General features: G+C 50.7%; 1 protein-coding gene across 4 annotated transcripts in view; it reads left to right on the forward strand.

Moving 5' to 3' along the window:
• Positions 1–202: 202 nt before the first annotated feature.
• Positions 203–24,760, forward strand: part of LOC141978905 (butyrophilin subfamily 1 member A1-like) — a 52,447-nt gene continuing 27,889 nt past the window's right edge. For 2 of the 4 annotated variants that reach the window (XM_074941267.1, XM_074941266.1), the window contains exons 1-5: positions 222–335; positions 18,276–18,392; positions 18,843–19,190; positions 21,497–21,778; positions 23,170–23,277. In XM_074941267.1, the coding sequence (XP_074797368.1) occupies positions 18,287–18,392; positions 18,843–19,190; positions 21,497–21,778; positions 23,170–23,277 (844 nt within the window). In that variant the 5' untranslated portion in view covers positions 222–335; positions 18,276–18,286. Of the gene's footprint in view, positions 403–18,275; positions 18,393–18,842; positions 19,191–21,496; positions 21,779–23,169; positions 23,278–24,760 lie in introns of all 4 variants that reach the window. The other 2 variants (XM_074941268.1, XM_074941265.1) reach the window with 2 other exon arrangements.

A 24,760-nucleotide genomic window follows, 5' to 3' on the forward strand; every position in this document is an offset into this window, starting at 1 on the left:
GAGGAAGCTGGACGTTGTGCCAGAGCCATCCTGGAGCCGGATCCGTGCCAGGCTCTGGGCTTCTTTCGGTTTCAAAGCTGGTGAACGTGCCAGGGGAGGACAACGCCCCCGTTTCCTATAAAACACAACGAAACCCTCAGGAGCAGGCTGGAGTTAAACCCTGGGGCTCCCTGACCCCCCCCAGCCCCCGGCCCGGCTGTTCCAGCCCGGGAGAGGGAAGCGGGCCCCGGGAGCCGGCGGGCGCCCTGGGGAGAAGGGCTCTGGGTGCTGGCGAAGCTGGGAGCCGCCTGGGGGGATTAGACCGGCTCAGAAACAACTTCCACTGGACCCTGCAGGTGAGGGGGGGTCGCTCACTGCAACTCCGGCCCCGGGACGTCCAACCTACACCTCCCCCACTGCAACGTGAGTGCAGGAGTCATACTGGGGGGAGGAGGGGGGAGGAGAAGCCCTGGACCCCGGCAGGAGTCGTACTGGGGGGAGGAGGGGGGAGGAGAAGCCCTGGACCCCGGCAGGAGTCATACTGGGGGGAGCAGGGGGGAGGAGAAGCCCTGGACCCCGGCAGGAGTCATACTGGGGGGAGGAGGGGGGAGGAGAAGCCCTGGACCCCGGCAGGAGTCATACTGGGGGGAGGAGGGGGGAGGAGAAGCCCTGGACCCCGGCAGGAGTCATACTGGGGGGAGGAGGGGGGAGGAGAAGCCCTGGACCCCGGCAGGAGTCATACTGGGGGGAGGAGGGGGGAGGAGAAGCCCTGGACCCCGGCAGGAGTCATACTGGGGGGAAGAGGGGGGAGGAGAAGCCCTGGACCCCGGCAGGAGTCATACTGGGGGGAGGAGGGGGGAGGAGAAGCCCTGGACCCCGGCAGGAGTCATACTGGGGGGAGCAGGGGGGAGGAGAAGCCCTGGACCCCGGCAGGAGTCATACTGGGGGGAGGAGGGGGGAGGAGAAGCCCTGGACCCCGGCAGGAGTCATACTGGGGGGAGGAGGGGGGAGGAGAAGCCCTGGACCCCGGCAGGAGTCATACTGGGGGGAGGAGGGGGGAGGAGAGGCCCTGGACCCCGGCAGGAGTCATACTGGGGGGAGGAGGGGGGAGGAGAAGCCCTGGACCCCGGCAGGAGTCGTACTGGGGGGAGGAGGGGGGAGGAGAAGCCCTGGACCCCGGCAGGAGTCATACTGGGGGGAGGAGGGGGGAGGAGAAGCCCTGGACCCCGGCAGGAGTCATACTGGGGAGAAGAGGGGGGAGGAGAAGCCCTGGACCCCGGCAGGAGTCGTACTGGGGGGAGGAGGGGGGAGGAGAAGCCCTGGACCCCGGCAGGAGTCATACTGGGGAGAAGAGGGGGGAGGAGAAGCCCTGGACCCCGGCAGGAGTCCTACTGGGGGGGAGGAGGGGGGAGGAGAAGCCCTGGACCCCGGCAGGAGTCATACTGGGGGGAGGAGGGGGGAGGAGAAGCCCTGGACCCCGGCAGGAGTCGTACTGGGGGGGAGGAGCGGGGAGGAGAAGCCCTGGACCCCGGCAGGAGTCATACTGGGGGGAGGAGGGGGGAGGAGAAGCCCTGGACCCCGGCAGGAGTCATACTGGGGGGAGGAGGGGGGAGGAGAAGCCCTGGACCCCGGCAGGAGTCATACTGGGGGGAGAATGGGGGAGGAGAAGCCCTGGACCCCGGCAGGAGTCATACTGGGGGGAGGAGGGGGGAGGAGAAGCCCTGGACCCCGGCAGGAGTCATACTGGGGGGAGGAGGGGGGAGGAGAAGCCCTGGACCCCGGCAGGAGTCGTACTGGGGGGGAGGAGGGGGGAGGAGAAGCCCTGGACCCCGGCAGGAGTCATACTGGGGGGAGGAGGGGGGAGGAGAAGCCCTGGACCCCGGCAGGAGTCATACTGGGGAGAAGAGGGGGGAGGAGAAGCCCTGGACCCCGGCAGGAGTCCTACTGGGGGGGAGGAGGGGGGAGGAGAAGCCCTGGACCCCGGCAGGAGTCATACTGGGGGGAGGAGGGGGGAGGAGAAGCCCTGGACCCCGGCAGGAGTCATGCTGGGGGGAGGAGGGGGGAGGAGAAGCCCTAGACCCCGGCAGGAGTCGTACTGGGGGGGAGGAGGGGGGAGGAGAAGCCCTGGACCCCGGCAGGAGTCATACTGGGGGGAGGAGGGGGGAGGAGAAGCCCTGGACCCCGGCAGGAGTCATACTGGGGAGAAGAGGGGGGAGGAGAAGCCCTGGACCCCGGCAGGAGTCCTACTGGGGGGGAGGAGGGGGGAGGAGAAGCCCTGGACCCCGGCAGGAGTCCTACTGGGGGGGAGGAGGGGGGAGGAGAAGCCCTGGACCCCGGCAGGAGTCATACTGGGGAGAAGAGGGGGGAGGAGAAGCCCTGGACCCCGGCAGGAGTCCTACTGGGGGGGAGGACGGGGGAGGAGAAGCCCTGGACCCCGGCAGGAGTCATGCTGGGGGGAGGAGGGGGGAGGAGAAGCCCTGGACCCCGGCAGGAGTCATGCTGGGGGGAGGAGGGGGGAGGAGAAGCCCTGGACCCCGGCAGGAGTCATACAGGGGGGAGGAGAAGCCCGGGCAGAAGATGTGGGGCTGAAGTGCCCTGCTCGGGAGCCCCAGCCACCCTAATGGCAGAAGCTGCAGGGCTGAAGCCCCGACCCCACTCTGTGCGGAACTGGCCTGAACCCCTCTCTCTCCCATCCCCCCGGGGAGCTGGCAGGTGGGATCTAGGGCACGCAGAGGTGAAGTGACTTTCCCAAGGCTAAGCAGGGAGTCTGTGGCAGAGCAGAGAATCGAACCCAGAACACCGGAGCCTTAACCACTAGGCAACCTTCGCACCCAAGGAGGGGGAACCCCCTCTGCCACTTTGAGTGTGTGGGTGGGAGCAGGCACGAGACAGGTGGTGGGGAGCAGGGAGAGATGGGAAAAGGGACGTAGGTGGGAAGCAAGAAGGGGAAAGCTTCAGGACGGGGAGCAAGGACTTAGAGAAGAAACAAGAGAAAGGAAAAGGGGCAGGGAGAGCAAGAGGAGGGGACTCCCCCCTGCTTGTCCCTCCCATCCACCTTCTTCCCACAGCCGTCAGCGGCCTCAGCTCCCAAAGAGGCCGCAAGCAGGCGTGAGGCCCAGAGCGAAGGTAACGTCTTTACACGGGGGTGTCAGAGACGACAGCTGGTCGCTGCATGTCATGAGTCTAACATACTGTAATTCATGATAATGTAACGATCTATTTCACTCCGATTTTAATGATGATTACACTGTAACGGTGCCAACGATAGACACACATTCAATAAGAGAATATGAAAGACGTGTATAAATACGCTGAAAATTGCCAGTTTGGGGGGAGGCTGAGCCCCCCCAAACACACACCCCTCGCCTTCAAGGCAGGAGGGGGCGGAAAGGAGTGAGCAGTGGGCAGGAGATGCTCAAGGGAGAGGACCTAAGGGGAGGGGGCAGAGCGGGGGCAGGAAGAGGTGGAGGGGGGCAGCGTGAGGGCGGGGGCCTTGGGGAAGGGGGCGGAGCCGGGATGGGGCACCCCTCTGCAAAACCAAAAGTCAGCACCTATGAGGATAGGGGCTGAGGGGCAAAATCAGGGATGGGGGGAAAGAGCCAGGGGTAAGCACAAGGGTGAGGTGTTGCCAGACAGAGGGTGAAACCCGGCCCAGGCAGGGGCAGAGAGGGAACTGTCACCCCGGTGGACTGAGCCCCCCGTGTTTGCAATAATGGGGGGGGAAGAGGGCAGAGGGGCTTTTTTATTTCCCCTCCCGCAGACGGCACCTCTCAGCCTGGGTTGCCCAGGGCGGGTGCTTCAAGGCCCGGGCCTCTGCCGTCACCGTCACCGACCGGGGGGCTGCAGGAGACTTCCTTCAGTGAAACATTTTACATATACCCCCTCCCTCCCCGAAACAAAGAATACCTTACTAGTGTATCGGGCTGCGTAACGTCTCATAGCAGTTTGCCAAGTTGTCTTATTTGCTGCTGGGATTCCCTGAATTCTTAAAAAGAAAAGGAGGACTTGTGGCACCTTAGAGACGAACCAATTTATTTGAGCATGAGCTTTCGTGAGCTACAGCTCACTTCATCGGATGCATCCTGTGGAAAGTGTAGAAGATCTTTTTATATACACACAAAGCATGAAAAAATACCTCCTCCCACCCCACTCTCCTGCTGCTAAGGAGAATGGTCACTTTGGATAAGCTATTACCAGCAGGAGAGTGGGTTTGGGTGTGGGGGGGGTGAGAAAACCTGGATTTGGGCTGGAAATGGCCCACCTTGATTATCATACACATTGTAAGGAGAGTGATCACTTTAGATAAGCTATTGCCAGCAGGAGAGTGGGGTGGGAGGAGGTATTTTTTCATGCTTTGTGTGTATATAAAAAGATCTTCTACACTTTCCACAGTATGCAGCCGATGAAGTGAGCTGTAGCTCACGAAAGCTCATGCTCAAATAAATTGGTTAGTCCCTAAGGTGCCACAAGTCCTCCTTTTCTTTTTGCGAATACAGACTAACACGGCTGCTACTCTGAAACCTGAATTCTTAATTCAGAATTTTTCTTCTTATTTTTAGAGCAGAAGTTCTGTCTTCCACTCTGACTGAATTTCTGGCCAGGTCGCAAAACTTTGTTTTCATTCAGTCCACCAGTGGGGATTGCATTTTTGCGACTGTTATACACCACAGACGTTGATGTGTCTCCCACCTCCCTTGTATCTAACCCCAGCTGATCGATTCTGCGGGGTGAAAAGATCCTGCTGCTGAAACCAGAATTGTAGCTGGCCTATTTACTCTGAATTTCAGGTTAACAGAGGAGGGGAAAGTTCGAGGAGAAGCTGCAGGCACACAAGGTGCTGTGACTTGCCCAAGGTTACACAGCAAGTCAGTGGAAATCCTGGCTCTCATTTATCAGGTCTTTTCTTCAGAATCCCAAATTACAAACTTTCTGGGTTTCCCTGGTAAATTCTCCAAAGGCCTGATCAGTTTAATCTCTCTGGTATATTCCCCCGCCCCGCTGTATTTCCAGCAGCAGCCCCAGTTTTCAGCACTAGGTTTGCTCCTAAGATAAATAACAGGGTAGGTTTGCTTATTTGGCTAGGCTGCTTCTCTGGCTCATTTGTTTGTTTGTGGGAGAAGCCTGAACCCAGAACTCTTTGTCTCCCCACTAAAGAGTGTCTGAGTTTGAGATCCTTAGTAACAACATTTATAATCACCCTGTGTCGTGTGTCATAGAGATCAGGAGCACTTTACCAACAGGAGGCTCAGTTATGCCTCTGAAGCCTGAGCCATGGGGTGGAGGAGGAGAAGGTGGCACATCTTCAAGCCGTGGTGGTAGGAGGGGCGTTTGTGCTGGTGGAAGCTGGTGAAGCCCTGGGGCCACCGGGAGCCCTGGGGAGTGAGGGTTGCCCTCACCAGTACAGGAGAGATGAAGGAGCACCCAGGCCACACCGTGCCTGGCTCCTCTGGGGTGCTCAGGACAGCTGGCGTGCCTTCTGCCCCTCCCTGTTTGCCATCAGGGTTTTTAGGTTGCAGCAATCTTATGGCTTCCATGTGCACAGGTGCGTTTGGGGGAGGGAAAGGACTTTTGTTACACAGATAAAATTACACAGGATCGTTTCAGGGGACAAGACAAGATGTCACGTTTATTATAACAACACGATTTGATTTATGACCAATAACTAATATCTAATACCTATGTATACACACTCACACACACACACACACATCAGATGTCCTGCAGCTGCTAGATAGTTACCAGCCCTGATTGTAGCTTGAGTTCGAGGCTTGGGTTCGCATCTCGGGATCGTAGCTGGTGGTGGCTAACTGGCCAGGAAAGCCAGGCACGAGGGAGGGCTGGGGCTCTGTCGGGCACGCACCGATGCCCCTTGATGCTGGAAGCAGAACGTTACCCAAAGTCTTCCATCTCACCCATCTTTTTTGTAGGTTTTTAGTTTGAATCCAGAGCCTATAGGTCTTGCTGTGTCAGGCTGCCTCTGGGTTCAGTGTGATTGATGACCCATCAATTGCAGACATGACTTTCAGCCTGGGACCTGGCTTTGATCTTTCTTCCATTGTACTTTTGTTCTTTTCTTTTGAGGGTGGACTCTTCTTGCTTTGTCAGGGCTGTTGTCTGCATCTTCAGCCCTTGGTGTTTACACTTTATTTCATCAGGGCCGGCTGGGGCTGGAGGTTGATTTCATCATCCACACAGACCTCATTCCCACATCGAAACTACACGAATCAGATTACAGCAGGGTTTTGCAAAAATGAAGGTTGCAGCAGGGTTTACAAAATGGAGTGAGCATTTCAAAATGGGGTTTGGGACAAGTTAAAATGGAGTTTGGGTTACAATATGGACAAGTGTAAGGAATGGCAAACAGAGAACAGAAGTTACTTCTAAAGTTATATTAATAAAGTGAACAATTAAAAACAATTTCATTGATCAGTTCTACACTTTTTGGCCCTCTTCTCACCTCCACCACCACTAATGCTTCTGTGTGATGACAGCTATATTTTGACCCTGTAATAAATAGATCGGAGCTGCTTCTGCCAGGAAAAATGTCAGGTGAGCATAGATAGCCCTCAGTCAGGGAAATAGGAAATTAAAAATACTTCTCTCTTTTTTTCTACCCTTTGCCCCAAGAATAAAAGATATCTGCATGGAGACAAGCCCATCTGGCTCATCTTTACCCTACAGACATCAAAATCTCTTTCTGAACAAGCCCTTTCATTTCCAATGAGATGTTACCCCAGGAGCTTGCAGGAATCAACACTCTGGTGAACCATAAGGAAATTAAGAGTTTAAATTATCCTCAATATGTCCCATGTCCCACTACTATGAATTCAGGCGGGGACGTTTGGAAGCTGAACAATTTATGTTTCTATCCCACTGGCAAGTTTCAGCAAATTAGGACAAGTCAACAAATAACCACCTCATGTATCACTAACTGCTAAGGGTAACAATTCACTACCTCTCCCAGCTACAGGTAGCAAATTCCTACAGATATCAGTTTCACACACCCTATTATGTAAGACACTGCTACCCGTAGGAATTAGCTACATCATAGAATCATAGAATATCAGGGTTGGAAGGGACCTCAGGAGGTCATCTAGTCCAACCCCCTGCTCAAAGCAGGACTGATCCCCAATTAAATCATCCCAGCCAGGGCTTTGTCAAGCCTGACCTTAAAAACTTCCAAAGAAGGAGATTCCACCACCTCCCTAGGCAACGCATTCCAGTGTTTCACCACCCTCCTAGTGAAAAAGTTTTTCCTAATATCCAACCTAAACCTCCCCCACTGCAACTTGAGACCATTACTCCTTGTTCTGTCATCTTCTACCACTGAGAATAGTCTAGAACCATCCTCTTTGGAACCCCCTTTCAGGGAGTTGAAAGCAGCTATCAAATCCCCCCTCACACTTCTCTTCTGCGGACTAAACATCCCCAGTTCCCTCAGCCTCTCCTCATAAGTCATGTGTTCCAGACCCCTAATCATTTTTGTTGCCCTTCTCTGGACTCTCTCCAATTTATCCACATCCTTCTTGTAGTGTGGGGCCCAAAACTGGACACAGTACTGCAGATGAGGCCTCACCAATGTCGAATAGAGGGGAACGATCACGTCCCTCGATCTGCTGGCAATGCCCCTACGTATACATCCCAAAATGCCATTGGCCTTCTTGGCAACAAGGGCACACTGCTGACTCATATCCAGCTTCTCGTCCACTGTCAACCCTAGGTCCTTTTCCGCAGAACTGCTGCCGAGCCATTCGGTCCCTAGTCTGTAGCGGTGCATGGGATTCTTCCGTCGTAAGTGCAGGACCCTGCACTTATCCTTGTTGAACCTCATCAGATTTCTTTTGGCCCAATCCTCCAATTTGTCTAGGTCCCTCTGTATCCTATCCCTGCCCTCCAGCGTATCTACCACTCCTCCCAGTTTAGTATCATCCGCAAATTTGCTGAGAGTGCAATCCACACCATCCTCCAGATCTTTAATGAAGATATTGAACAAAACCGGCCCCAGGACCGACCCCTGGGGCACTCCACTTGACACCGGCTGCCAACTAGACATGGAGCCATTGATCACTACCCATTGAGCCCGACAATCTAGCCAAATTTCTACCCACCTTATAGTGCATTCATCCAGCCCATACTTCTTTAACTTGCTGACAAGAATACTGTGGGAGACCGTGTCAAAAGCTTTGCTAAAGTCAAGAAACAACACATCCACTGCTTTCCCTTCATCCACAGAACCAGTAATCTCATCATAGAAGGCGATTAGATTAGTCAGGCATGACCTTCCCTTGGTGAATCCATGCTGACTGTTCCTGATCACTTTCCTCTCGTGTAAGTGCTTCAGGATTGATTCCTTGAGGACCTGCTCCATGATTTTTCCGGGAACTGAGGTGAGGCTGACTGGCCTGTTGTTCCCAGGATCCTCCTTCTTCCCTTTTTTAAAGATGGGCACTACATTAGCCTTTTTCCAGTCATCTGGGACTTCCCCCGTTTGCTACGAGTTTTCAAAGATAATGGCCAATGGCTCTGCAATCACAGCCGCCAATTCCTTTAGCACTCTCGGATGCAGCGCATCCGGCCCCATGGACTTGTGCACGTCCAGCTTTTCTAAACAGTCCCTAACCACCTCTATCTCCACAGAGGGCTGGTCACCTCCTCCCCATGCTGTGTTGCCCAGGGCAGCAGTCTGGGAGCTGGCCTTGTTAGTGAAGACAGAGGCAAAAAAAGCACTGAGCACATTAGCTTTTTCCACATCCTCTGTCACTAGGTTGCCTCCCTCATTCAGTAAGGGGCCCACACTTTCCTTGACTTTCTTCTTGTTGCCAACATACCTGAAGAAACCCTTCTTGTTACTCTTGACATCTCTTGCTAGCTGCAGCTCCAGGTGTGATTTGCCTTCCTAATTTCATTCCTACATGCCCGAGCAATATTTTTATACTCTTCCCTGGTCATATGTCCAACCTTCCACTTCTTGTAAGCTTCTTTTTTATGTTTAAGATCCGCTAGGATTTCACCATTAAGCCAAGCTGGTCGCCTGCCATATTTACTATTCTTTCGACACATCGGGATGGTTTGTCCCTGTAACCTCAACAGGGATTCCTTGAAATACAGCCAGCTCTCCTGGACTCCCTTCCCCTTCATGTTAGTCCCCCAGGGGATCCTACCCATCTGTTCCCTGAGGGAGTCGAAGTCTGCTTTCCTGAAGTCCAGGGTCCGTATTCTGCTGCTTACCTTTCTTCCCTGTGTCAGGATCCTGAACTCGACCATCTCATGGTCACTGCCTCCCAGATTCCCGTCCACTTTTGCTTCCCCCACTAATTCTTCCCTGTTTGTGAGCAGCAGGTCAAGAAAAGCTCCCCCTAGTTGGCTCGTCTAGCACTTGCACCAGGAAATTGTCCCCTACGCTTTCCAAAAACTTCCTGGATTGTCTATGCACCGCTGTATTGCTCTCCCAGCAGATATCAGGAGGATTGAAGTCGCCCATGAGAACCAGGGCGTGCGATCTAGTAACTTCTGCGAGTTGCCGGAAGAAAGCCTCATCCACCTCATCCCCCTGGTCCGGTGGTCTGTAGCAGACTCCCACCACGGCATCACTCTTGTTGCTCACACTTCTAAACTTAATCCAGAGACTCTCAGGTTTTTCTGCAGTTTCCTACCGGAGCTCTGAGCAGTCATACTGCTCCCTTACATACAGTGCTAGGCCCCCACCTTTTCTGGCCTCCCTGTCCTTCCTGAACAGTTTATAACCATCCACGACAGTGCTCCAGAGATCGGGGGGTAGTCATGTTAGTCTGTATTCACAAAAACAAGGAGTCTGGTGGCACCTTAAAGACTAACAGATTTATTTGAGCATAAGCTTTCGTGGGTAAAAACCCCACTTCTTCAGATGCATAGAATGAAAATTACAGATGCAGACATAATTATACTGGCACATGAAGAGAAGGGAGTTACCTGACAAGTGGAGAACCAGTGCTGACAAGGCCAATTTGATCAGGGTGGATGTAGTCCACTCCAATGATAGATGAGGAGATGTCAATTCCAGGAGAGACAAAGCTGCTTTTGTCATGAGCCAACCACTCCCAGTCCCTATGCAAGCCCAAACTAATGGTGTTAAATTTGCAAATGAATTTTAGTTCTGCTGTTTCTCTTTGCAGTCTGTTCCTGAAGATTTTTTGTTCAAGTATAGCTACTTTCAAGTTTTCTAGCGAAGTAGGAGGTGGCAAATTCATACAGAAAGCAGGTTTCAGAGGAGCAGCCGTGTTAGTCTGTATTCGCAAAAAGAACAGGAGGACTTGTGGCACTTTAGAGACTAACCAGTTTATTTGAGCATAAGCTTTTGTGAGCTACAGCACTGAATGCATCTGATGAAGTGGGTTCTAGCCCACGAAAGCTTATGCTCAAATAAATTGGTTAGTCTCTAAGGTGCCACAAGTCCTCCTTTTCTTTATACAGAAAGCAGTTTCACACACCTAATAGTGTAAGAAACTGCTATCTGTAGGAATTAGCTACATCAGATTAAAAAAAAAACAAGGCGTCCTTGTGGCACCTTAGAGACTAACCAATTTATTTGGGCATAAGCTTTCGTGGGCTAGAACCCACTTCATCAGATGCATGCAGTGGAAAATTCAGTAGGAAGATAGATAGATATATATACACATGCATCTGATGAAGTGGGTTCTAGCTCACGAAAGCTTATGCCCAAATAAATTGGTTAGTCTCTAAAGTGCCACAAGGACGCCTTGTTTTTTTCTTTTTTTTTTTCTTTTTTTTGCTGATAGGGACTAACACGGCTATCACTGAAGCCTACATCAGATAGCAATTTTTAGCAAAGTAGGACCTGTCGCTGCTACAGGTAGCAAATTCCTACTGATATACCTGTAGTGTAAGATGCTGCTACCCATAGAAATTAGCTACATCATATCGCAGTTTTTAGCAATTTAGGACAAGTCAGCAAATAAGAACAAACCTTATGTTCTTGGTGGTGATGGGGGACTTCAACTCCCCAGACATCCGTTGGGAAAACAACACAGCAGGGCCCAGATTATCCAACAAGTTCTTGGGACGCACTGGGAACAATTTTTTAGTTCAGAAGGTGGAGACAGCTACCAGGGGAGAGGCTGGTCTAGATTGGATTTTCACGAATAGGGAGGAACTGGTGGAGAATTTGAAAGTGGAAGGCAGCCTGGGTGGACGTGATCATGACATGGTCGAGTTCATGATTCTAAGGAACGGTAGGAGGGAGAACAGCACAATAAAGACAGTGGAGGCAGACGTTAGCAAACTCGGTGAGTTGGTAGGTCAGATCCCATGGGAAGCAAGTCTAAGGGGAAAAGCAATTTAAGACAATTGGCAGTTTATGAAAAAGACATTATTAAGGGCACAAGAGCAAACTATAACACTGCATAGAAAAGATAGGAAGAGACCACCTTGACTTAACCAGGTGATTGTCAATGGTCTTAAAAAAAAAAAAGAGTCCTACAAAAAGTGGAAACTCGGTCAAATGACAAAGGATGAACATAAATAAATAACACAAATATGTAGGGACAAAATTAGAAAGGCCAAGGCACAATACGAGATCAAACTAACTAGAGACATAAAGGGTGACAAGAAAACATTCTGCAAATACATTAGAATCAAGAGGAACACCAAGGACAGGAAAAAAAGAACAGGGGGACTTGTGGCACCTTAGAGACAAACACATTTATTAGAGCATAAGCTTTCGTGGGCTACAGCTCACTTCATCGGATGCGTAGAATGGAACATGTAGGAAGAAGATAGATATATACACAAACAGAGAAGGTGGAAGTTGCCAAACAAACTGTGAGAGGCTTCTTGTCAACTGTCTAAATGGGCCATCTTGATTATCACTACAAACTTTTTTTCTCCTGCTGATAATAGCTCATCTTAACTAATTAGCCTCTCACGGTTTGTATGGCAACTTCCCACTTATCTGTATGTATATATATATATCTTCTTACTACATGTTCCATTCTATGCATCCGATGAAGTGAGCTGTAGCCCACGAATGCTTATGCTCTAATAAATTTGTTCGTCTCTAAGGTGCCACAAGTCCTCCTGTTCTTTTTGCGGATACAGACTAACACGGCTGCTACTCTGAAACCAAGGACAGGGTAAGCCCATTACTCAATGAGGGGGGGAAAACTAACAGAAAATGTGGAAATGGCAGAAGTGCTCAATGACGTCTTTGTTTCGGATTTCACCAAGAAGGTTGGTGGTGATTGGACGTCTAATGTAGTGAATTCCTGTGAACATGAGGTAGGATCAGAAGAGGCTAAAATAGGGAAAGAACAAGTTAAAAATTACTTAGACAAATTAGATGTCTTCAAGTCACCAGAGCCTGATGAAATGCATCCTAGAATACTCAAGGAGCTGACTGAGGAGATATCTGAGCCATTAGCGATTATCTTTGAAAAGTCATGAAAGATGGAGAAAAAACGAGGAGTCTGGTGGCACCTTAAAGACTAACTGGTTCATTTGGGCATAAGCTTTTGTGGGTAAAAAACCCACTTCTTAAATTCCAGAGGACTAGAAAAGGACAATTATAGTGCCAATGTACAAAAAGGGAAATAAGGACAACCCGGGGAATTACTGACCATTCCGCTTAACTTGTGTACCCGGAAAGATAATGGATCAAATAATTAAGCAATCAATTTGCAAACATCTAGAAGAAAATAAGGTGATAAGTAACAGTCACCATGGATTTGTCAACAACAAATCTGTCAAACCAACCTGATAGCTTTCTTTGACAGGGTAACAAGCCTTGTTGATGGGGCGGGGGAGGAGGGGAATTGGTCGACATGGTAGATCTTATTATACGGTATATGGTATAAACTGTGTCACATGACCTTCTCATAAACAAACTAGGGAAATGCAACCTAGATGGAGCTACTATAAGGTGGGTGAAAAACTGGTTGGAAAACCATTCCCAGAGAGTAATTATCAATGGTTCATTGTCACGCTGGAAGGGTATAACGAATGGCGAGCTGCAGAGATCAGTTCTGGGTACGTTTCTGTTCAATAGCTTCATCAGTGATTGAGATAATGGCATAGAGAGTACATTTATAAAGTTTGCAGATGAAACCAAGCTAGGAGGGGTTACAAGTGCTTTGGAGGATAGGGTTAAAATTCAAAAGGATCTGGATAACCTGTAGTTAATAGGATGAAATTCAATAAGGACAAATGCAAAGTATTCCATCTAGGAAGGAACAATCAGTTGCATGCATACACAATGCCTGACTAATCTAATCTAATTAGTCATGCCTAACTAATCTAATTGCCTTCTATGACAAGATAACTGGCTCTGTGGATGAAGGGAAAGCAGTGGATGTGTTGTTCCTTGACTTTAGCAAAGCTTTTGACACGGTCTCCCACAGTATTCTTGCCAGCAAGTTAAAGAAGTATGGGCTGGATGAATGGACGATAAGGTGGATAGAAAGCTGGCTAGATTGTCGGGCTCAATGGGTAGCGATCAATGGCTCCATGGCTAGTTGGCAGCCGGTATCAAGTGGAGTGCCCCAGGGGTCGGTCCTGGGGCCGGTTTTGTTCAATATCTTCATAAATGATCTGGAGGATGGGGTGGATTGCACCCTCAGCAAGTTTGCGGATGACACTAAACTGGGAGGAGAGGTAGATACACTGGAGGGCAGGGATAGGATACAGAGGGCCCTAGACAAATGGGAGGATTGGGCCAAAAGAAATCTGAGGAGGTTCAACAAGGACAAGTGCAGAATCCTGCACTTAGGACGGAAGAGTCCCATGAACCGCTACAGACTAGGGACCGAATGGCTCAGCAGCAGTTCTGCAGAAAAGGACCTAGGGATTACAGTGGACGAGAAGCTGGATATGAGTCAACAGTGTGCCCTTGTTGCCAAGAAGGCCAATGGCATTTTGGGATGTATAAGTAGGGGCATTGCCAGCAGATCGAGGGACGTGATCGTTCCCCTCTATTTGACATTGGTGAGGCCTCATCTGGAGTACTGTGTCCAGTTTTGGGCCCCACACTACAAGAAGGATGTGGAAAAATTGGAAAGAGTCCAGCGGAGGGCAACAAAAATGATCAGGGGACTGGAACACATGACTTATGAGGAGAGGCTGAGGGAACTGGGGATGTTTAGTCTGCAGAAGAGAAGAATGAGGGGGGATTTGATAGCTGTTTTCAACTACCTGAAAGGGGGTTCCAAAGAGGATGGCTCTAGACTGTTCTCAGCGGTAGCAGAGGACAGAACAAGGAGTAATGGTCTCCAGTTGCAGTGGGGGAGATTTAGGTTGGATATTAGGAAAAACTTTTTCACTAGGAGGGTGGTGAAACACTGGAATGCGTTACCTAGGGAGGTGGTGGAATCTCCTTCCCTAGAAGTTTTTAAGGTCAGGCTTGACAAAGCCCTGGCTGGGATGATTAGTCGGGGATCGGTCCTGCTTTGGGCAGGGGGTTGGACTAGATGACCTCCTGAGGTCCCTTCCAACCCTGATATTCTATGATTCTATGAAAATGGGAAATGACTGCACAGGAAGGAGTACTGTGGAAAGGGAGCTGGGGGTCACAGTGGATCACAAGCTAAATATGAGTCAACAGTGTAACGCTGTTGCAAAAAAAGGAAACATCATTCTGGGATGTATTAGCAGGAGTACTGTAAGCAAGACGCGAGAAATAATTAATCCGCTCTACTCCGTGCTGATTAGGCCTCAACTAAAATATTGTGTCCACTTCTGGGCGCCACATTTCAGGAAAGATGTGGACAACTTGGAGAAAGTCCAGAGAAGAGCAACAAAAATGATTAAAGGTCTAGGAAACACGACCTGTGAGGGAAGCCTGAAACATGATAACAGTTTTCAAGGACATAAAAGGTGGTTACAAGGAGGAGGGAGAAAAATTGTTCTCCTTAACCTCTGAGGATAGGACAAGAAGCAATGGGCTTACATTGCAGCAAGGGTGGTTTAGGTTGGGCAACAGGAAAAACTTCCTAACCGTCAGGGTGGTGAAGCACTGGAATAAATTGCTTAGGGAAGAGAATCTCCATCAGTGGGGATTTTTAAGAGCGAGCTGGACACATGTGTCAGGAGGAAAGGTCTAGATAATACTTTGTCCTGCCATGAGTACAGGGGGAAATCTGCTATCTGTGGGCATTTGCTACAGCAGATATCAGGTTCTTACGATCTACTACGTATTGATAACTGATACCAGTAACACATTCCTACAGGGAGTCCTCCTCTCTGGATCCAGCCAGGGGCAGCCTGCCTGCACCCCAAACTCCTCATCCCCGGCCCCACCACACCCCAGAGCCCTCACCCCCCCACACCCGAACCCTCTGCCCCAGCCCTGAGCCCCTCCCACCCCCCAAATCCCTGAGCCCCAGCCAGAGCCCTCGCCCCCCCACACACTCCAACCTTCTGCCCCAGCCCTGAGCCCCCTCCTGCATCATGAACCCCTCATTACCAGCCCCACCCCAGAGCCCTCACATTTTTACATTATTTAAAATAAATATATATATATTTTATATATATATATATATATAAGCAGATATATCTGCTTACAAGGCAGGTGTGTGTGTGTGTGTGGGTGTGGGGGGGAGACTTGGACCTGTTCTGGGCACCACCAAAAATTATACAAACTTGCCACCCCTGGGGATTTGGAGGACAAAGAGTAACGTTCCTACTGGGAAATCAGCTATGGCTGTAGAAATACCCACACAGATTCAGAAGACCTGTCCAGTCACTTCTCCACTGCCAGGTTCAGATTCGTTTGCCAATCTGCTTTATTTACTGACAGCTGTAGGAACCGATAGCCAGGAGTAATTTCCCCTTAGGGCGTTCTTGCAGGTGTGCAGGTGTTTTCACCCGGAACTCACTCCTGTGAAGCTCCAGAGTGAGAGAGTGAAAGATGGAAGGCAAACACGTGAGGCCAGAGTCGGTGCAACTGATGCAGGGAGGGGGAGATTTTCTAAAGCTCCTAAGGGATTCAGGAGCACAAGCCCTGTTGATCCTAACTCCCCTGTGTTTATGAAAATCTCCCCCTCTGAGTGTAAATTGCACCTGTCTGTGCCCATGATGCCTTTTGCATCCCAGACGGGAGGGAGCTGACCCCACGGGAGGGCAGGTGAGGCCGCTACTGCCCTCAGGGCGTTTCTGGCGGGGAGAGGGTAGCTTTACCTCTCACTGGCACTCTGTCAGCGGCCACCACTGATTGCAGGTGCTCACCCACCAGCCCTGTTCCCTCCTCCCCTCTCCACCATGCACACTGATGGCCTCCATTCACTGACCCCATCCCTGGACAATGCACAACCCAGGGCAATGCAGACAGCCCCCCTGGCTGCTTCCCTTACGTCACTTCATCTATTCTCCTACCCCACACATGGCCGCTGATTCTGTGGGCATTCAGCCCCAAAGTGTCATGTGTGATGCTCACATGTGTCGACACACTCATTTCACCATGGCCTCTCCTGGACCTGCCCACTTGGTCTCTCCTTTCCGGTACCCCGAAAGGGGACAGTCATGTCCCTCATCACTGTCAAAGAAGCCGGCCACACCTCCTCCATCCCCATCCTCCTCAAGGAGGCTGGCCATGCTCCCTCCATCCATCCCCCTCCGTCTCCATGTACATCCATCCTAAGTGCTCTGCTTCCCTCTACTGGGTCCAGGCGTACCCTGTGCACCAAGATTTGAGGACTTCAGTTACTCAGCCAGAGGTTCGGGGTCTATTACAGGAGTGGGTGAGTGAGGTTCTGTGGCCTGCGATGTCCAACAGGTCAGACTAGATGATCGTGATGGCCCCTTCTGGCGTTACAGTCTATGTGAGGGTTCAGCTTGGCAAGAGCTGGGGCTCTGCCAAGCCATGCTGCCAGAGAGTCCAGCTTTGCTCACTGTCTCCCTGTCCCTTTTTTGTCTTTGTTCCTGTGTCCCTGTGAGCCCAGTTCTTTAACAAAGACAACTGACACCTTCCTCCTTGCTCTCCAGCTCCATGCTTTTGTTCCACTTCACTGCAGAGAGATGAGGGGAAGAAACTTGCTCTAGGAGTTGACGTTCAGGCCCTGAAGCTTCCCATTGATCTAGGTTGATTCAAGCCCAGACAGTCCAAGTGTTTCTATGTTTCAAAAACTTAGTCTGATTTCATGTCCATGGGAAATTAGAAATAAAGCATGAAATTTTACTAGTGAGGGTGATTAATCATTGTAACAAACTACCAAGGGAAGTGGCGAATTGTCCAGCTCTTGTTGTCTTCAGATCAAGCTTCGGTGCTGGGGTGCTGTCTACAGGGGAAGGTGACCATCTACTCTCATATGGTCACCACTTTTACAAAATTGTGATAAATCTTGTACAAAGAATCCCTTGTACGGTAAGTCGTAATCTGCTGCATATTATTATTTTGTTATAACGTGTGTATCAACGCTGCGTAGGGAGTTATGAAATTTTGCTGTATGTTTGTAACTGAAACGTATTGTGAGTCTGAGAAACGCCCAAAGGCCTTTGCCTTTCGTATAACTATGAATAACTGATGGCAAACCACGTACACCAAGGAACTGTCTGACCCCTGATGTGCTGGCCGCCACTTCCCACAGCTCCCATTGGCCAGAAACGGTAAACCGCAGCCCCCGGGAACTGCGGGCGGCCGTGCCTGCGGATGGTCGATGTAAACGAACTGTCTCACGGCCCGCCAGTGGATTACCCTGACAGGCCGCAAAGATTGCCAACCGCTGCTCTAGATGATGTTACGTTGATGTGTGTGACCAGGAAGCAGAGAAGGAGCTTGTTCAGAAAGACGAAGGGCAGCCCAGCAAGCAATGCTGTGATGCCCCCGCCCCGCCCCGAGGTAGCAAGATCCCCAGAGCACCCTCACCTGGGACAGATGTTACAGGGAGAGGGAGCTGCTTTCCCCAAAATAATAAGTGGCCTAAGCCTACCACACTCAAGGGCTTTGCCTGAACCAGCTTCTTTTCCTTAATATCGCCATTCTTATTTATCCGCTCACTGGGAGTATGGTAACACCTAAATGCCCCAGCCGAGATGGGGGCCCCATCGTGCTGGGCCCTGGACACTCCAATAGTGAGAGACCATCCCTGCCCTGGAGAGTTTCTTACAACCAGACAGCAGCTCTGGGGTTTTAGCCACAGCAACCTCTAACCCTGCTCAGAACCGGGGCAGACACGAACTGCGGAGGAAATCCCTTCCCTTTCGGTGTATGGTAGGCAGCCGTAAGGCTGGTTACCTCCTCCCCCCTGCCCCACGGCACTATCGCTGCATCACACTCACTCACCGTCTGGTTTGTTATTTCTCCTGTTCCCCAGACCCAGCTACGATGACGGGGAAGAGTCCCTCGTTCTCCCCCGGCTCCACAGCGAGCTCCGCTCTGCCTGGCTACGTCGCTCTCTGCCTCCTTCTGCAGGTTCACAGGCTGGTGTCAGGTGGGTGCACGGAGACCCCCCATTCTGTGCAGTCCCACAAGGACCAGTTCTCTGCCTCCTGCCCTTGTCCTCCCTCTCCATCGTCTCTAAGTTTTTGCCTTTCGAGTGACCACCTACGTAGTGATGATCTGTTTGCATATCTTTACACTTCTTAAGCCCTTACACCATCCCTACAGCAGCTGGGGCGGTCCCTGAACTGGCGCATCAGAGAATCAGGCCCCCCATGCCGTTGCCCCCAGGGCGTCCATGAGAAGCGTTGAGCCATATTCAGAACTAACACAAGTAATGCATAACCTTCACATATGAACCCTGTCCTCATCCACACGTGGAGGGCACTGCATGGGTACCTGCCATGCGTTCTAATACAAGATACTCTCTCTTACTGTGTGTCTTACTGCGGAATTAACGCGCCTCTCAACCCCTCTTTGATTTAATTTACACGTTTCGCAGCACAGTTCACAGTGACCGGACCTGATCATCCAATCACCGCATCTGTCGGTGGGGAGGCCGCCCTGCCCTGCCACCTCTCCCCCAGGATGGACGCTCAGAGCATGGCGGTGAGATGGTTCCGATCCCAGCACTCTGCAGTTGTGCACCTGTACCATGATGGGCAGGACTGGTACGGAAATCAGATGTTGGAATATCAAGGAAGGACGGAGCTGCTGAAAGATGACCTCACCCACGGAGGTGTTTCCCTGAGAATATATGATATCCGACCTTCTGACGAGGGGCAGTACACTTGTTTATTTCAATCACTTACCTTTTTTCACGAAGCCTCCGTGCTCCTGCAGGTGGAAGGTTAGTAACTTGTCTCAGAGCTGTTTTTACTTCAGACACATTGAAGGGCTTGCTGAAATGCTCGGTACTCTGAGAATGCTTCTAAACTTTGCTTTGCAAGTGAAGGTTACGGAAGAGTTCAGCTTTCATGCGTGTCCATTAGGTGGTTCTTACTCCTGCTCAAACTATCAGTCCCCTGGGATACGTAGCAGTTTATCCATGGTCCTTAGAGACAATGAAGGATATGCACATATGATAAAACAGCAATCAATAAGAGACAGTGGGGCCAAAGGGACTGGGAGTCAGGAGCCCTGGGCACTGTTCCTGGCTTTGCAACTGAACCGTTTTGTGACCTTGGGAAAATCTCTCTGCCTCGGTTTCTCGTCTGTGAGCAGTGCCCAGCACACTGGCATCATGATCTCAGTTTGGGCCTCTAATCTCTGTCATAATTAAAACTGGCTGAGCTTGTGCAGGCTTTAGACTCCAGAACACAGGGTTTCTCCGTCCATCGGTCTGTCTGTAACACAATAACTTCTGAATGCCACCTCTGATCAATTCCAAAATTTTAGGGAATTTTCTTGGCATCAAAGGCTAGAATTCTGTTGATCTTGGGGACAATCAGAAAACAAAAATGGGGGACATATGGAGCTGCTCTCTGTTGATGGCACCCATTAACACCTTGAAGCATAACAGCCCTGCTCATCCTGCCAACAGAGTTTATCATGTTGACACCTCCAGTGATAGAAGAGAAATGATTGTTCTCCCTCCATGGGGTGGATACTCAGCCAGCAGGGGCAGCCAGAGGGAGAGTAGAGAGGTGGAGACTTCCTTCCTTCCTTCCTCCTTCCCAATGTCCTGCCTCCTCAACACCTGCTCCAGATGGGGGAGAGGGCACCAACCATCCACCCTACCCTTCCAATCTATGGGGGAGAAGAGACACCCAGAAACCATGGCATGATGGGAAGGATGAGGACCCAGTGTGGAGGACATGGAAATAGGACAGTAAAGGGACAGCGTGGGTGGAAGTGGGAATGGGAGTGTGCAGACAGAACCCCTGGTATGTGGGAGATTGGGGGGAGTTGCAGGGAGTCCCTGAAATAGAGGGGGATGGGACAGTGACTTGTGGGGGGTATGGAGGCATGCAAGGAGCCCCTCATGCAGGCGATGCACTCAGCCTAAACAAGATACAAAGTGTGTGAATTAACACCTTTGTGATTTCAGTGCAAGTCTGTGTTTGTCTTTTCAGATTAACAGTGTCCCATTTCACAACTGATTTAAATTAAATAAAAATTAGACACTCTTCATCCAAAAGAAGAGTGTTACACGCTGACTTGCACTGAAAGAACCAAAGATGTGAGTTGAAATTGGTTTAGTTTCCCTGGTGCCAGTTTGTGAGTCGACTAGCCCTGAGACTCAAATACTCTCATTAACACAAGATTTACTGAGAATGGAGAGCATCGATCCTATTAAAACAAAAAGAAATGGTCTCTATAACCAATCTAGCCTGACACTACAGAGCTCTTCTAGGCCTAATCCAAAGCCCAGAGCGTCAATGTGAGGCTTTACGCTGTCTTCAAGGGGCTCTGGATCAAGCCTTGAGAGTGGATAGAACAATACCATACATCGGGGTGGCCAACTTGAGCCTGAGAAGGAGCCAGAATTTACCAATGTACCTTGCCAATAATATGTCAGCAGCCCCCCATCAGCTCCCCCCACCCCCGTCTCTCCCAGTGCCTCCCACCCACCAGCAGCCCCGCCGATGAGCGCCTCCCCGCACCCCCCGATCAGCTGTTTCGTGGCATGCAGGAGGTTCTGGGGGGAAGGAAGGAGGAGCGAGGGCATGGCAGGCTCAGGGGTGGGGGCGGGAAGGGGCGGAGTGGGGGCAGGGCCTGTGGCAGAGCCAGGGGTTGTGCAGTGAGCCACCCCCCGACACATTGGAAAGTTGGCACCTGTCGCTCCAGCCCCGGAGTCGGTGCCTAGACAAGGAGCCGCACTTTAACTTCTGAAGAGCCGCACGGGGCTCCGGAGCCCCAGGTTGGCCATCCCTGCCAAACATCATCTCCTCCTTACCTTGGTCAGTGCTCTTACATCTTCCAGGTGTCCCAGACTTTCCTAGTTTACAAGAATCCATGTCCTCCCCCGATTCCCAAAGGGGTGTTCTCCCAAGCTGTCCCCAACTCCGGTAAGGGTTCACTGCTTAATTGGCCTATCACACTCATGGACTCACATTCAGTTATTAGTAAATTTCTTGAAGATACTGTCATGAAACATTTGGCTTATAACACATTATTGTAGAATTAACATCAGTTCATTGCATTCCCCTCCAGGTTTGGGCTCTGGCCCGGACATCTCTGTAGAGGGACATCAGGATGGAGGGATCAAGGTGGTGTGTCGATCATCCGGATGGTACCCACAGCCCGAGGCTCAGTGGAAAGATCTCCATGGGCAGCTCTTACCATCAGCCTCTGAAAAGATATCCCAAGAGGCCAATGGCTTGTTTCAAACAGAGATTGCCATTGTTCTAACAGAAGAGTCCAACCAGAAAGTGTCCTGCTGTGTCAGGAACCCGCGTGTCAACCAGGAAAGAGCGTCAACAATTTCCATAGCAGGTCAGTGCCCGTCCATGCCGCACATGGATAGACTGAGACACTGCAGATGTTAGTGGGGAGTACTTACTAGAGTGTCTCCTATTAGTGAAATCTTGAGCATCCTCAACTCTCTTTGGATGTATCTGGTGACTAAAAAATAGTTCTGCATAACGTTTGTGGACAATCTAGACTGACATGTAAAAGCTACCTCGAGTTAACTGACAGTTTACTCCAGGTAAAAAACTCTAGTGTAGACAAACCCTTGACTTCAATCGTAGCTGAGGGTGTTTAGCCCCTTGTGGGCTTGAACTCCATTGGCCAGAAAAAGTCAGCAGCCAGCAATCTCCTTTCTTCTCTGTGGGGCTGGAGGGGGAATTCTCCTTTGTTCCCAACGGGAGTTGCTGGGTGTTGAGCATTTTTGAAAAAATCTAGCCACTAATCCTGGCTACCCTTTCCTGGCTACCCTACGGCATGCCCAGTGTATCAGTTTCACAGAGTCACCTTTGACTCCCTTCCTGGTCTTCCTTGAAGGCACCCAGTTAAGGATTCCAGCTCCCAGTTGTCATCTCTTTTAGGCAGATACCTGCATCTCTCTCCCTCCAGACTGGGGGCTTGGACTTGCAGTCCCCTCTGCACCTCACTGTGATTCCCCCAGCAGGTCTAGTCAGGCTCCAGCACGAGTGTAAAGAAGGTGCTGTCCATTTGCTCACCCAGGAAGAAAGCCCTGTCCCTTGAGTCTGTTTTAACTGCCTTTTATTCCAAAAGTCTCACTTTGTCCCCCAACCTCCTGGAAACAGGTAAAACCAGTCCCTCCCCCTATTCCCCAGAAGGTCAAGCTTCAAGGACTGGGGAATTTGCAGAGCCACTGTTGGGGAATATTGTATGAATCACCTCCTAGTGATTCTAGATTCTGTAGGAAACCCCTGCCCCCAGTGAGCAAGGAACGCACCGAGTATGTCTACACTGCAATGTAAACCCACCCTGAGACTCAGGCTTTGTTGTTATTAAAATCCCTGTGTGGTTGAGCTTCCCTGAGCACAGGAGAGTGTGGAGCATCAGTAACTGGTTACAGCATTCTGATCTCGAGGGCCAGTCTGCACTGATTGCAGCCCTGACATCCGTTAGAGAAGCCTAGGGGCTGCTCTAAGTTACACCCGTGGCAGATGGGTGTAATGGAGCTCTGCCATGCCCCCTCCCTACCACTAATATCCCCATTCTCATTAATTAACCATATTTAGTAACCAGATTAGCACCTGGAATTTCATTGGCTTAATAATAAAACTCAAAGGAGTCACATTTCACGTTGTATTTCCCTGTGAGATTCTTTTAACCAGTCACAGTGTCACCATTTTCTCAATGTCCTGTCTTCATTCTACATGCGTTTGTTCCTAAATCAATCTTATCTCTTGCAGATCTCTTTTTTCCGCGGGTCTCTCCCTGGGTGGTGGCTCTGGGAGTGATCCTGGCTCTTCTCATTGCCCTGGCCATCTATTGCATCTGGACACAACACAGAGCAAAAGGTAAAGTAACAAGAAGGGAGAATGCAGTGCGCTAGGGGAAAGATTTGCCTCAGCCATTACTGGGCAGTTGCCATCCACAGCCAATTATCTCCAGCCGCGAGGATTGCTGGTGCATGCATCAGTGTCATCCCGAGAGGGATTTCTGAAAATGTGCCTCCAGAAATTCTTTCTGATGACATGGAACCACACCCTGGGTCCAATGCAAAATTAGGCATCATTCCCAGAACACCTCTGTATGCCCCTTGTGGAAAGAGAACAGGAGGACTTGTGGCACCTTAGAGACTAACAAATTTTTTAGCGCATAAGCTACAGCCCACTTCCTCGGCATCAGAGAAAGGAGTGGAAAGGTAAGTACAAGCAGCATGCTGAAGCCACTCTGCTCTGATTCCACATGGCCACAGTCTCAGAGTATTTAATTCATGTCATTAGCTCTGTCAGTGGTGTCTGGACAAAAAACAACGGCATGACCATACGGAATCAGACCACAGGTCCATCCAGTCCAGTGTCCTGTCTCTGACTGTGGCAAGCACCAGCTGCTTCAAAAGGAAGGTGCAAGAAGTCCTGCAGTGGCCAGTTATGGAATAACTTGCCACAAGGGAAGCTTCCCTCTGCCTGCCATCCGTTATGCTGAGGCTCTGAAGCGTGAAGGTTTGTAGTCCTTCCAAAACGAGAGAATAACCAGAGAGCAAAGATTCTCTTGTAGGCAATGGCAATAGTGTAAAGAAAGAGCTGAAGTCCTCCTCCTAGTCCTTCAGGGGCTCAGAAGGTACTTTGGACTCAATAGACAGTCAAGAAATCTCCGCTGCACCTTGAGGCAGGAAGTCCATCTTCATATGGACTCGGATGACCTACAGTTAACAGCATGGGCATCGCAGGAGACGTGCAAGTCTGCAGGGAGTATCCAGACAGATCTCAACCTGGGAATTTCATTGTATTACATTTCAGAAGTGGGGGGAAGAGAAAGCTCTCTGCGGCAGGTTCTGTCTCTTTGTTTGTGACGTGCCCAGCACAATGGGGCCTCATCTCTGGATGCTACCACATTACAAATAATAAAGACCACAATGTTCTAGTAATCTCAGCTACACGAGCGTTCTTCCAGGGTGATTATAGGGGTCCTACAACCTAGCACCACAGAAAAGTGGGTAACAGCCTGAGTGGGGCTGTGTAGGCAGGCATATTGGACTCCCCAGCTGAGTATTGTCAGGTGTCAAGATTCTTCATATTGGCCAGATGACACAAGCCTGTGGCTAGCCTTTCTAGCTGCCACTACCTCAGAAAGACAGCCTCCAAGTTCCTGCTGCATGTCCCTTATGGGCTCAAGATGACATGAGCAGCCAGCTAGACAAAGGCACCTCCACTCCCGCTCTGAGCTAGGGCACCCACCGCCTGCCCCAGCCCTACGGGGGGCTGTTTCCCAGGTATCACTAGGACCAGGGGGCAGGCACCAGCCACAAGGTCAGGAGCTGGCCTAGGATGGAGCCAA

The sequence above is a fragment of the Natator depressus genome, chromosome 28 (genome assembly GCF_965152275.1).
Source record: "Natator depressus isolate rNatDep1 chromosome 28, rNatDep2.hap1, whole genome shotgun sequence".
Lineage (NCBI taxonomy): Eukaryota > Metazoa > Chordata > Testudines > Cheloniidae > Natator > Natator depressus.